The sequence below is a fragment of the Battus philenor genome, unplaced genomic scaffold (assembly GCF_028537555.1).
Source record: "Battus philenor isolate CCGP_79_NKW_IND1 unplaced genomic scaffold, ilBatPhil1.0.hap1 SCAF_12, whole genome shotgun sequence".
Lineage (NCBI taxonomy): Eukaryota > Metazoa > Arthropoda > Insecta > Lepidoptera > Papilionidae > Battus > Battus philenor.
Window position 1 is genome coordinate 10,984,734 of NW_027181674.1, and position 14,539 is coordinate 10,999,272.

General features: G+C 32.7%; 1 protein-coding gene across 1 annotated transcript in view; it reads right to left on the bottom strand.

Annotated features, from left to right (window-relative positions):
- The window catches only part of Plc21C (Phospholipase C at 21C), a 60,648-nt gene that overhangs the window by 12,733 nt on the left and 33,376 nt on the right, over positions 1–14,539 (bottom strand). The window contains exons 4-6 of the mRNA XM_068776791.1: positions 11,989–12,122; positions 1,836–2,021; positions 293–484 (exon numbers count right to left, since the gene is read on the bottom strand). Coding sequence (XP_068632892.1) covers positions 293–484; positions 1,836–2,021; positions 11,989–12,122 — 512 coding nt within the window. The remainder of the gene's footprint in view (positions 1–292; positions 485–1,835; positions 2,022–11,988; positions 12,123–14,539) is intronic.

Here is a 14,539-nt window from a genome sequence, read left to right on the forward strand (position 1 = left end):
TGAAACGCATGATGCCTATAAGGCAACGTTATAAACGCTCCACGTGTAAAAATATAATGAATGGCCCACACATTAGTCAGATGTCTTGATATAGGATGGATAAAGCGGTGGATTGTACTTAAAATGAAAAACACACAAACAAAAAAACACATAAAAATGGTAAATTATAAATTAGTTTCAGGTAAAAAAAAAACTTACTTAATGTAACATATATTTAAAATAATAAATATAGGTAAAACATTTCAATTTATACATCTCCCTGTAGTCTTTTTTTTAAGTACTCATTACCCACCTGAGAAATCCGTCGAAGGTGAGTTGGGATCTTTGCTGATGGTACTTATTGTATTCGTAGGTTCTAATGAGATCCTTCGCTCGCTGGATGTCCGCGTAGGGATGCAGTATCTCGTTGAGTCGAGGGTCCCGTTGCACGTCATTGAGGAAATCGACCAACTGGTTGGCCGACAAGTGCGGCTTGTTGTCGGTGCTGAACGGTACAAGTTCGTAAATTGGAATCTATACAATAGATATTTGCCAAGTGGAAGACTACAGAATATTCAAGATATTAATAATTTCAAATAATCGGATCAGAGATTTCTTTTACTAGTATCGCTCCCGTATTAGTGATCCGCTTTTTACGTTGGTTTTTTTTTTATTTTAATGTTTAATATATATATTTATAAGCCACAATAGAAATAGTAATTATTATTTACTATATAAAAATTTACACACATTTTGATTCTTATAGAAATGGTTACATTCCGATTCATAAACAAATAAATCTTTGTCATCAGATATCTCACGGACGTGTATTCGTGCAAGCATTTTTACTCATAAGTTGTAAAGAATATTTATAAAGATTACAATATAAAAATATATATACAATATATAAATATATACAATAAACTGTTAAATAAATAAAATAAAATAGTTGGTGAGTTTAATTACGTAAGTCAAACAATAACAGAAAAACGCGTTTTAGACATAACCAGATAATTTTTTCAAAAATCAATACTATTGCTATTTGTATCGCCAAATAAAAAAGGTGAAGATGATATAACCAATAAATAAGAAATAACGTGTTCGATAATAATTACAAGCCAAAGAAGCGATTGAACTGGCCTTAAGTTATAACAATAATTGAACCATTACACGGTTTTTCGTTTTTTTTTTTAAACAAGTTTTTTAGCATAAACACTTCTTTATTTAAATTATAACGGATAAAGTTTCAGCAAAAGCATATGACGAGTTTTTGTTGCTGGCCTAAGACAGGCTTAGATCAAATACTTTTAAACATAAAAAAACAATAAGGAAGAGTGTGATTGACTTTACAAAGTACAAAAAAAAATGAAAAACATCTTTCAATTTCGCTTTATATTTATCATTAGTTCATCAAACTTTTGTGAAATAAATTCGGAAAATAATTGAAAGGAAAACACAAACGGTGACCACTGACGTCATTCGATTTCGCCGGAGCCGTACGGTACGCTGTACACATCCGTCACCAACAAAAACGCCATAAATATCGAATTTCGACAGTGTTATTTTCTCGCTGATGAATAACTAAATCCGTAAATCTTTTTGGAAGAGAACAAACACTACAATAAATTCATAAATAATATTTTTACTAAAATTTCGGACGTTACAATGTTTGAGAAAAAACAAAGTCGAAGGCGTTTTAGGCTATATATGGGTCTATTCTTTCTTATAGCGCTTGGAATTTAATTTTGCGTAAGCATTTCATATTTTTTGTGTCAAGTGGCTATGCTCGCTTTATACAGATCGTCCACCCACATAAGAATATCAGAAGGTAATACGCAAAACTCTGTCATACTTACAGCCCGTTAAAAATCTTCAATACTTCTGTCCGTTGGGTTAGGCTTTTGTAGAAGGCGAAGAAATCTTCAAACTGGAATTTCGACTGACTGATGGTATCATTCTTTCCCGTCGGCAGACCAGACTCGCTCAACGCTTTCTCTACGCGCTTCTTGTCATCTTTATTTTGCGCGAACAAGCGGACTATACTGTAAACAACACCTTTTTTGAAATACCAAATTTAATATAGAAAGAGACACAGTGAAATATATTTAACGTATAAAAAAAAATTCTATTTATAAGAGCAACACGACTACGATCATCGACGCTATGTACGTCGTTATCTACGTAGTCGTCCAAGCTACGAGACGTTACATCTTATCAGCTTAGTAACTTCACTCGCAACAGCGTCTTTTAAATCGGATCAAAGGAGGATTATAAAGTTAACTGGAATTTTATAAAATCAACTACTCACTATGCGCTTTCATGTTAAGTTAAGTTATTAAAGTCATAAAAGACATTCTTGGTGGGCTTTATCATAAACTGGTGAAAGGAGGCCTTTCATGCAATGTACAAATGTTCGAAATGGACTTTACAGATTAGGAATCTTAAACAGGTCGGTATCCTGTGCGTAGTAGGTAAAATTGATGAATGAAGTTCAAAAAAAATCTTAATACGCTATAACCGATAATTTCTCGTCTGCTGAATACGTCTTTGATTTATAGAGAAATATTCTGTGATAAATGTTTACTTGAGACCAGTTAATAACATTTGTTTTATCAGCAATCCGTAGCGGTTTCCCAATTCAAATTAAACACACGCGACAGTTGCTAACAAAATCAACAAATGTAACGTTAAAACTTGGATCACTTTAACGAATTCTAATTCAAAAGAGAAATGACTTATAAATAAACTAGTGTGTGTATTATCTTTTACTGCATTGTTACCTAAAAACGCTAGTTAAAATAGTTACTATAAAAACAAATAATGCATATCAACACCAATAATGTTATTAGAGTCAACAAGCGACTATTTTTCTGCGCTTTACTAGGTTCGCACAAGAATTTACTTGGATATGACATGATCTCCGTTGTGTGTTTTGTGCCGTTTTTGCAGTAATATGACCATTTTTTGTTCATTCGCAAAAATATAAAAGAGCAGATTTATAATACGGTATATGAAAATGAACATAAATTCCCTTGAATAGTAATGAAACGTTTACTCAGTCCTTCCGCAGTAATTTTTCACTACAAATATGACGTAGGTGCCTTTAAGAGATGAATGAATTGGCATAAGCTACTTACTACCTAAGCAAGTGCTTTTGATGATGAAAGTATATAAAATGCATTGAAGCAGTTTACTTCTATAAAATAGTCAATTTTAATTTTTAGTTCAACCGGGCTTTTTGTGGCTTAAAATTTATATTTAATAAAAAATAAACACGGACAAAACAACCGTAAAACATAACTACTCTTCTAATCACTTATAATTTATTTTTACATATAAATATTCATCATCATATTAGCTAATAGACGCCCAACTACAAGACAGGCCCCACCAAAAAATCTCCACGGTAACCGGTCTTGCGATGTCCGCGTCCAGTGATTTCTCCACAGCGTGGGCGAACCGTGATTGGATCCGGGTCCTCTTCGGCTCGCCTGTGGTCCACGCTACCGTCCCAACCCGCAAGCACACTCCAGCAACACACCACGTCAAAGCTCTACCGCGAAGAGCCTTAACAACGTGCGAGCGTCCCCGTGTATCTGGTAGGCGCCCCACCAGCTTTTAGTTTCTAGTTTTAAATTTTGTTCACGGACCCTTAAGCTCCATGAACTCAGTACCGATGAAGCTGTAAAAGCCTTAGGGCTAACACCATTAACATCTTCAGAAACAATACAGTGACTTCCTAATAACTTAACTATGCCAATGGCCCGTGGTCGCAACTTTAGAGCCCTTCGGCCCCAACGGCCTTCGTATGCACGAGCGATATTAAATAGAATATATTACAAGAAAAATATATTTCAGCGTAAATAAAGTATTTTATTTTATTTGTGTTTGCTAATTTTACAGTACATGCACAAAAACACGCAGACACAACTTAAAAAGCCACAGATAAAAAGTAAGAAAATATACTGTATATTTTAAACCACAAAACACATGTAATTGTGATCAAAACGACGAGGTAAAAATCTTCCTACACCAACAAGTACGCGTCTATTATTTTTTAATGGCTCCCCCGGCAATGAAAAGATATAACGACGAAAGTGTTGGTACTCTCACACCCACAATTAAATAAACATGAAATGCTGTCATAATTATATATTAAAATAAAATATTTTCACGGGTTCTACCGTAAAATGAAACAATTCTATTTATTTCTCGCTACTTTAAGGCATGTGCCCAATGTATTTCTAAAAGAACATCATCTGTGCTGTAAGTAGTCATTGGTAACACAAATTCAAAAGCCTTTTATACATAACGTAATAACATATTATTTCTTATATAAGTCTTTTCGCAAATATTATGTATAAACCATGAGAAATTTGAAAGATTTTAAAATTTTACTATGAAAAAGGAAAATGCAACGCAAGTCGCGAAAAACTTAGTGACTTTTATATACTTAAGGCAGTGTCAATAAGTAAAGTATTTTCAATTCGCGAATTTTGATGTTAAATAAGAACTTCGCTCTGTTCGGCCCGTTACGAATAAAATAGACGCTATTTTCTAAAAACTGGATCAAGATCAGATTATCAGTAGTAACGATCAAGATAAAGCATAGAAAAATGATCACAAAATATTTTTGATCCATTTTACAAAAGCTCACCGATAGAAATCTAAAGAAAAGGAAATGAACTCATTTATGATCTTCATTGAGACGTTTTGAAACCCGGTTCGGTTTCAGATTTTTTAAGAGATAGCTGGTGATAAAAAAATTGATCACGTAATAATGTAAGGAAAAGATCGTGGTTGAAGATCGGTTATGATCCACATACACATTGGCAGACTGTCACAAAACCCGTAACAATGAGGTAAGGGACTTGGAAAGACATTATTGTGACATTGCATTAAGAACTTTTACCGCAGGCTATTTATTTCGGTCTCTTCGAAATTTTGTTAACATCAAAGAGGACTGTTTAAACTAATTGTCATGTTTCTTTGGCAGAAGTCGACAAACGACATCATGCATGTAAGCAAAAAGTGATTTAACTAAATTTTAATTTTACGAGCTGTCGAATAAAAAATCACATTTTTTTTTCAGCCTATTTAAAAAACTACTAGGATTCATGTAAAATAAACCCTAAGAGTTACATTTAGCTAGCAAAACTACAAAAAAATTTATTTTACGACATTAAAAAATATTTATTTGAGTGAAGGAGTAGCGAAAAATTATTTTAATTAGACGAATGACTTAATTGTTGTGTAAAGTGTTTTGATCAAATTTAATTACCTGGGTACTAAAAGTTAACGCAGAAATATATATATATATTTTTAAATAATGTAAAACGTCAAATTAGCAGTACGACGCCGCATTTCTTTCAGTGCAATAAAACACCGTGCCACTATTGCTCAAAATGTGAGAGGATATTTAAATGATAATTTTCCGCGAGGATTGATTGGCATGGAGGGCCTTTCCGGTCACCAGATCATGATCCTGTACATTTAGGGACTAGTAAACATATACTATTGTTGAAAATTACGTTTACGCTTAAATAAAAAAATTAAAACTCCAAATGTAGAAGTTTCTACAGCTCTTTATTTTTGAAATAATCCTCAGTACAAGCTGTAGCTTACAGCTACAATGCATAGCAATGTACTCTAGCTATTACTAAAGGTCATATTAAAAATTTACTGTAAACTAATTTAATAAAAAAATATAATTATATTGTCTTTTCCTTATTATTTAAATGTTAAAGCATGCTACAATAAGAGAGTACGTGTAAAGTAGGCATAACCCAGGTTTAATTAACCAATCCAGTGCTTTTGCATAGACAATATGACACTAACTAATTAATTACCCCACTTTGGATATAAACTATTGTTTACTGATAGGATATGACTATTGTTTACTGATAGGAATCGCAAATATCTATGTAATTAGCTTAACAAAACACTATCAAAGAAGATATTTCACGTAATCAAAATGTTTAAAATTCGTTGCTTCTTCTCTCAATTTAATTTAAATTGTAAAATTACTAGCCAAATGAAATTTTCGGGAATTATTTTATATGAGGCCTTGCAGGTTTTAAGATAGGTAAACATAACAGGTTTTGTGCTTTTTACATTCCACAGCCCTTCAAAATTAATGTTAATTTTTGTATAAAAAATGTTATAATGTTATTTAAAATTTTATATAGCAATCATCAACTGCAGTTACATGATACAAAAGCTTAGCATTCAGCATTTACATTAAGTTTTCTACAGGAATGGGATATTTAAAAAAAAAAAACAAGTTATTAGATATCAGCCAAACCAATCAAAATTGATAAATGAGTCCAAAATAGATATTGAGGTCCCCCCATTCCTGGGCCACGTGTGATCCACCGATCGTATAACCCTTTATATATCCATCTATCAATACAGTTTAATTTTGTGTAAAATAAGATCGAGACGAGTACATGCCCCCCGCGGGTAGTTACACATTACCCACAGGCATTATTATTTCCTGGTTCGATAGCGCCACAGTTGATGTGATTACTGATATGAAATGATGTAACGATGTCTTGAATGTCAAGATGACCAGTGCTAATGTAGCATCATTAAGAATTTTGTATTACAAAATTATGCGTAGCACCGCAACATGACTTTCCGAAATACGGTGTTACAAGTGTGAAAATTATCTCCAAAGGAGAAAAAATGAAATATGCTGTCGGCGCAATCGCAGCGCAGGATGTCCACGATGTGGACAGGCGGCCCTGTTAAGGTTGTCGGAAGACGCTGGATGTTTTTCCAATCGGTCCTATTGGAAAACTCTGGTGGAGGTCCGAGTCCAGTAGTGGACATCTAATGATTACAATGCGATGAAAAAAATAAACTGAGCGTCCCATCCGTAAAATAATACACCACCACACACTATTATAATTCTATATTCAGCATATCAGCCGCTTCGGGAAATCAGATTGCACGGTAAATTCAATTTGTGTATATATTAGCATACACATCATAGATTAAATTAAGTAAAACGCCATCCGTACAACGACGACGTAACAGTGTATCTCATGTCATTAATAACGGTGATAAACGTTACATATAAACGCCCTTTTATTTCGAATAAGAATCAACAAAATTAATCTTTATCAGTAGCTCACTACCCACTAGAGACCCTATGTACCTCAGTACATAGGGTCTCTTTAAGCGTGATTCGATAATACTTGTGCATTATTTCTTATTGGCATAATCATGTGCTCAGGTTGTACCTCCCATCGAAGTCCTCTAGCAAAATATAAGTGAATGGTAATAAACGAATAAAAGTCGACATCTATATATTGATATATGCTATTTATAAAAATTGTAACAGATTTAAAATATGTAAATCTACGAGACGCGACTTCGGCAGTTATCACCCAAATAAATACCACATGAGTAACAAGTAAGTGTTATAATAACTATTGCAATCCACCTGTGCAGAAATTAAATCATATTAAAAAGTTTTAATTTAGGATTAAATACGAAACACTCGAAATTTTTTGGATGTTTCGATAGCCAATATTAATTTATTATTTGTCTTCAAAAGTAAGTCATTGCATATTATATTATATAACCATCTGTACAAATGAAACTATTACAGTAGAGCAATATCTTACTAGGCAAACCATATTCAACGGACTATAGTTATATAACACCGATTCACAGGATTGCAATACATATTAACAAGTAGTTTATTGAAATAAAGTCAAGCCATACCGGATAATTAACGACCGCCACCTTGAACTACCTTTTTACTATAAATTCATATGATAGGCAATGGAAAATTCATAGCCCCACACGACACTCGAGAAAATTGCATAAAACTTTAACAACCTATAATGAATGTTTGACACATTTAAAACGCATAATGCTCTTGAAAAATTATTTGAAATGAGCTTTTATTTCAAATCTTTCCTTTTATTTGCAACAATACCTAGACACGGGAACTATATAGGATCACAATGACCGAGAAATAATCGATCTATTTGAAGTTATAAATATCTCGGAGTTTTTTTCGCATTCGAATGAAAGAAAATAGAAAATACATAAACGCCTATATACATTTGGACGACTCCGCCTTAATCTTGAGGTGGAAATAAGAAACTAGAAGAGGAAGGTGTCCCCACCCTTATGGGTGACGACAAATGACGCTCTCCATTCCTAAAGTTCTGCAAAGTAGTAGTGCTGCAAACCATCAGTAGAAACAATAGTAAGGACTAAAATAAACAGTCCACAGAGACCACAAGGACACAAAATATTATCGGTGTAATTTAATAAATAAATAAGAAGTGAAATTACAAATTAAAATAAAACAATGTTATAATAAGAACCAAATAAAACAAGGAATGAAGATGATGGAAATAAAGCGATGTGCGAAAGAAGATTAAAATGCGATGAATGAAAGAAATTGTAAAGAATTTTATTCAACAAAGTTATGATTGTACAACGACACCAATTTATTCTCATATAGACTTGCTGCAATAGCGACAAGAAAAGCATCAAGTTTTGTGCCACATGCGGCTCATCCTTTACAGCGCCAGTGCAGTGACACCCTCGAAGATTATAAAACTATTCTATATTTCTTTATAATACGTTACATCAATAATTTTATACTGTATGTAACAAGTGGAGGGCCGCCGTTTGTACTCCTATAAAACTACGTTCAGTATGATTCCAAATACTATATTCAATGAGTGCGAAAGAGAAACATGAACACATGCCGAAACATGGACGCGTGAAACAGAACATTTTGTATGTAAAATTAGCTTAATCTGGAGCATCTCAAGCTGGGGGAGGCGTTCACATGCGTACTAACAAACATATTAACTTTGTGATTTATTTCAGCAGTTTATCTTTTGAATAAACATTAAAAATTAGTTTGTGCGCGACATGTGTTGAAAATGAAACAATACCGCTTATTCTGTGTTCAAGAGTGTGACAAGACTAAAAATGCACCTCGAACTGAAACCTAAGAGACCACTACCACGTCCTGAAATTGCACTTACTTAAAAGCGTATTCCGGAAACTAAATCTTTTACGTGAGCTATTTAATATGAACAACATATTAAACATCATGCTCGTTTAGATATGAACAAACCAAATTTCATTCTTTCTTTCTGTTCGAAAATCTATTGTTTGATTGTGTGGTATTTTATTAAAAAAAATGGGGACATTAGTAACAGCTGACGGCACCGTTGCTTCACTTCGACTCGTTTTGTAATTTTCATTTAAATCTGTTTTTGATGAAAGGATAAATGTTTTTGTATTATATGCACCATTCCTATGACATCAGTAGAATGTGGGCGTTGTTTTTAGACGACAAATTTACAACGTTTACGCGGAATACTATGGCGTAATACCATTTCAATTCATTATGTATGACAAATCGATTAATTAACTTCAAATAAGATTTTTACAAGATAGTAATAGAATACAATGCTTCGGGGGAATTTCTGTACAGGTAAAAAAAAAATGATAAACTCTTTATTTTTCGTTTATTTTTTGTGAACCCTATGAAAAATGTCACGAACCACCTGTTTTGTACCACATGGCTTTTAACATTGTCTCCAATGGGGACCCAACATCCTTGACGCAAACAAACTTTATTATATGGACCATTTGTTTTAAAAGTAGTGGTCAATTTTTGAAAAAAAATGTAAGACATGCAATTCTTGTTTAATTTAAGGTAAAAATTTTTTTTCTTTACTAATTTGTATTTAATTTCTTACAACTTCCATTGCTCGTACATCGATTATGAAAGTGATATAAGTCCAATAGAAAGGAGTAGGTGGCTTAGCAGATTTTTGCCGATCAGTAATATATTATTTTACATTATGCGTCAAGAGTTACTAGTTTAGTTTACTTGTTCTATTTATATAAAATAGAAAACTTCATTTATAAATCACATTTAGAAGGATTAGGAAAAAATATTGAACATAATTGACGGAAATATTTACTCCCGGGGCATTTATACCTTCAGAACAATGCAAAATTGGGCATTATCAGCATTTTTCAACACAACACAGATTACTATCATGCATAAAGACAATGATTTACATTATGATAACGGTAACATGATAAATTCTTTTCTAGTAAAAAATCTATTAAAATCAGAAAAAAAAAATCAAATTGACACAAGATAAAATAATTGCAAATATGTCTTCACCTAAACCATCGATTATATTAACTATGTACCACGTATTTAATGACTACTAAAATTAAAAGAAATCTCCTTGGGACTTCGTATCAAGATGCCAAGCGCTTATGAAAAGTGTAAAGATGTCAAGCAGTTGTTTAAAAGGACTGTTTGATATATCTATGACTATAAATTAAAAAAAATATCAGCATGTCATATTTGTTTTGCAACATAATTTTCGTTCTTAGATTAATTAATGCCTTTAATAAAGCGTTTTTAAGTTATTTTGTCTGGCTCTTCTGATTGATTTTCATGACCTCTTTTGAGCGACCTGAACGTAAGGTGTTACTTCCTGGTACTACCTCAGTACACCACTTATTAACCAAACAACCAACCAGAGTTTCCATAGTATTTATTAAGTATCACAGTATTTACCTTAGTTTCAGTTTTTTTTTTTGCGCAAATAGTAGTGCAATTTAATGGGAACATATTTATTAAAATTTACGAGATTGTCTTTTTTTAATCGCTGTCAAACACAATCTAAATGACACCGCTTGTTCAAAATTTCAAAGCAGCCTATTAATAGACGGAGGTTGACGCCAGAATGGTTGCATTTAAAGTTACTGCGAGGAAAATTCAAAAAAGTCACAGTTATGAAACAGTTCTTGTACCTCTGGTGCATCATGCATATGACAGTGTTTCGAAATATACATGATGCAGAACACAAGTAAATATTATCCATGTCCAATTTTAATAACGTAACTAGCGTTTAAAATTAAAAATGCTACTTCGGATTTTTATCCTTTCAGTATTTGTAAAGAAAATTGCATGTATATGGGATATACTTCAAGAGCTACGATTTTTCAAAAGAGATGTGGATTTACAGCAAGGGCCATACATTAGCCATATATATATACACACATACATGAATGGCTTATGTGTATATATATTGTTATGACTGCATTGTCATTTTTTTCGTCGTAATTCCTGTATTATGCCTATTATGATCCACTTTTAATGGAGCGAAGTTTACAGTTTTGACCTCAATATTTGCATTGGAAACTAACCCAACACAACCAGCATTATTTCTCTTATTGTCACTGTATTAGGTCCATAAACTTAACATATTTTTTCTGGCTTGTATTGCATTTTTAAGACAAATTTTTGAATTTATTGAACTTATTAGATTCATCCTAGTTGATACGAAGAAAAACGATTAAAAATACCACGAAACGAAAAGTTGTTATCTTTGTTTTAAGTGATAACGTATTTAGTATTCTGGAAACACGTCGGATATGAATAGATTTCAATGAAGTTTTATTTCTAGCTTATTCATGCTAAAATTTTAGAGGTCTATTTCTCCTACCTAATAGTTAGGAAATTAAAACAAGCAAAGTTGAATTTTAAAACCATTTTAAAATTAATTTCCTCTATAAATTGTTAACAAGAAATTTGTTTACAAAAAATAAATAATTGTTAGTAATCCGTAAATATAAACAATGTAGTAGAGAATATTTTGCATATCATATGAAGTGTATTATTTATGCTATTAAAAAAGAGTTACTATTTATTGTTATTATCATGTTTGCTCCAGTTTGATTGTGCCATTACTCAGTAGCGGCTTAGTCAAAGTTGCAGGGGGCTGCGATTGTTCGCTAAGTTCTTGCAAACTTCAATAGTCTGCGCCGCTGCCGAATTTTGGTATCTCGAAGTTGTGCTGGTTTGGTGTCGTTCTCTACATCTTCTACAAATCAATTACCTTTGTTCAATAATACAAAAGCCAGAATTTTAGATGGTACTTATTAATATATAAGTATCTACATGAATCAATATAAAATATAACTTAAATTACTTACTTTTTAACAAGTATCTTCCCCGACTTGTCAGCTTTGAGGACAATCTTCGTATGCAGCTTTTCGAGGAACTTGATGGTTGGATTGTTTAGCTGATTGAGGTTGTACGCGATAGCAAACAGTTCCTCGGTCCACATCTGACGGACAAAATATTACATCAGTAACTTAACATTTATAAGTGGGGATGGGAATTACAAAAAAAAAAATTAATTATTGACTCAACGTGACAGGTCGCGAAGCGATGTATTTAAATTTTTGTTTGGAAATTACGGACACGAATAGACCACATGACTCCATTATAGATAATCAGTAAAACATCAACCCTTTCTTTACCTCAGTCCTTTCCGCCGAAGTGATGCTACTGAAACGGGCATGTGCGCCGCGAAGCACATTGCATGGCGGTATGCTGATGTTCGAATTTTGTCATTCGTGTTACATATTTAAATAAGATTCCTGATATATTAATTATATAAGTTACGATAATTCTTAGTAATTTATCTGGCTGTTAGGATAAATCTTAAAACAGGGTTCTACACATAAGCCCACATTACAAGGTGGAATGCCAGTTAACTCCGGCGCTGGTAACGAAAGGATTAAATATAATTAAACGCAATATTGTACAAGTACATAATAGCCGTTAACAACAAAGCAATATATCCACAGAAATGGTTGACTGTGACTATTTGACTTAACAACGCAGATTGAGTTTTAGTAATGCACATTTAAAATATGTGGTTATCAAAATCTGCGTAACTATCTGAATACAGTTTTATCGCTAACAAGAAATATTAATGCTCTGATACCGCGTTCAACGTCTTCACGATTCATCAAGCATGACATTTTTACCAGATTATACATAATGCAAGGGCATTAAGTTAATTGTTAAGGAACAACATGATGCTATACAAATGTTCACATAATAGCATTTGGTGCGTGACGGTGCCCATCTATTCCAATTGATGCTAAAGCCTTCCGCTAATCGTTCTAAAAGAGAACTGAGATGTCAACAGCAAGATTACTTGGGTAAGAATTTTAAAATAAAGTGCAACATGTGCAAAACAAGCGTAGCAGCACTAGATAACATATGTTGACAACCAAAGGTTTTAAAATCTATATTTCATTGAATTGAATTCGAGTAAAGGTCAAAATTTATATATATACACCGTTGAAGTAGATTTTTATTCCTCACTCTTGTAGCTACGAGTTTAACAATAAACTTTGCCTCATGTTACTTCATAAAAACTCATACGAGGGTTTAATTTTCATTTAAACCCTTTCAACTTGCATTTAAGTAAAATTTTGCACCGTTTTGTTTGATGACTTTATTTTTTGGTGCACCAAACAAGATGGCAAGATGCATCTTGGTACATGATACTGTTGCTATTAATATTTTTATCATTTCTGACAAAAAACGCGGCAAGTGATAACAGCAATTTTTTAAAGTAAATTTCGCACTGCCTAAAGAAGTTACGTTGACTTCCCAACCAATCTTAATTTATCATAATTGACCACAAAACCTTCTAATGATTAATTCCGGCCGCTTTCTTCCAACATCTTAGTTTAATCACTCCAGTTATTGGTAGTCTTAATTGATGGTTTTACTCGGCAGTAACAGCTCCTATTAGATATGCCCCTCTAATCCCACCATATACGAGCAAAATCACTTTACTGAAAGTTAATACCAGTTTTGTCACAGTCTATAAAGCCTGACCTATCTTCTGCCACGACCTATTTCGCGCGTTATTGTCGTACGTAATCCACTTTTCATCAATATTTATCAATCTCTTTAAAAACGGATCGGTTTTATTACCTTAATAAATAATCAGTGACGAGTGCACAGTTGTTTAGGTTACTTTCTTTCATACTAGAGCTCGCGTGGAAGTCAAATACCGAACCCTTTTGTATACTCAGATTTGTTCAATTAGGTGAAAACTGTTTTGTAGTCAATTTTTAATACTTCGGCTTCGTCCAAGCTACAGATATGCCAATCTTCTTCACCTTTTTCAAATATATCGTCCATTTTATCCGTTATTAGACTGCTGGAGAGGCTTGAACTACCTTTGTACTACTCCCATTTATCCATCTATCCCATAAATCTATGAAAATTCATAAGTCATAAATTTTAAATCTTTGTTTTAAACAAAATTTTAAAATGTTTAAAATTTCTTACATTCACTAACACTTTTAGTATGACACGATAGCAATATTTCGTTTTCTAGTTGCAATACGTACGTATTAACTAAGTATAGTAGAAAAATAAATTGTTGACAATTTTTTCACTTCGTTAGGTTGAAGAAAAATTTTTATTCCATCCAGGAAATTTTATCTAAAATAAAATTAATTCCATAGACAAAAACTCCAGAATATCTAATAGTAATATTTTATACAATTAAAAAATTAATTCGTTCACTTTAGAAGCCGTGTTTAAGCCGCCTTAAGATATAACGTCCGGTGTATGGACGCTATCATAAATTTGTCGACTAGTTTTAGCATTTGGCCGAGAATAGCGATCCAATTTGATACACATCTTACATAAATAATCTATGATTAGAAT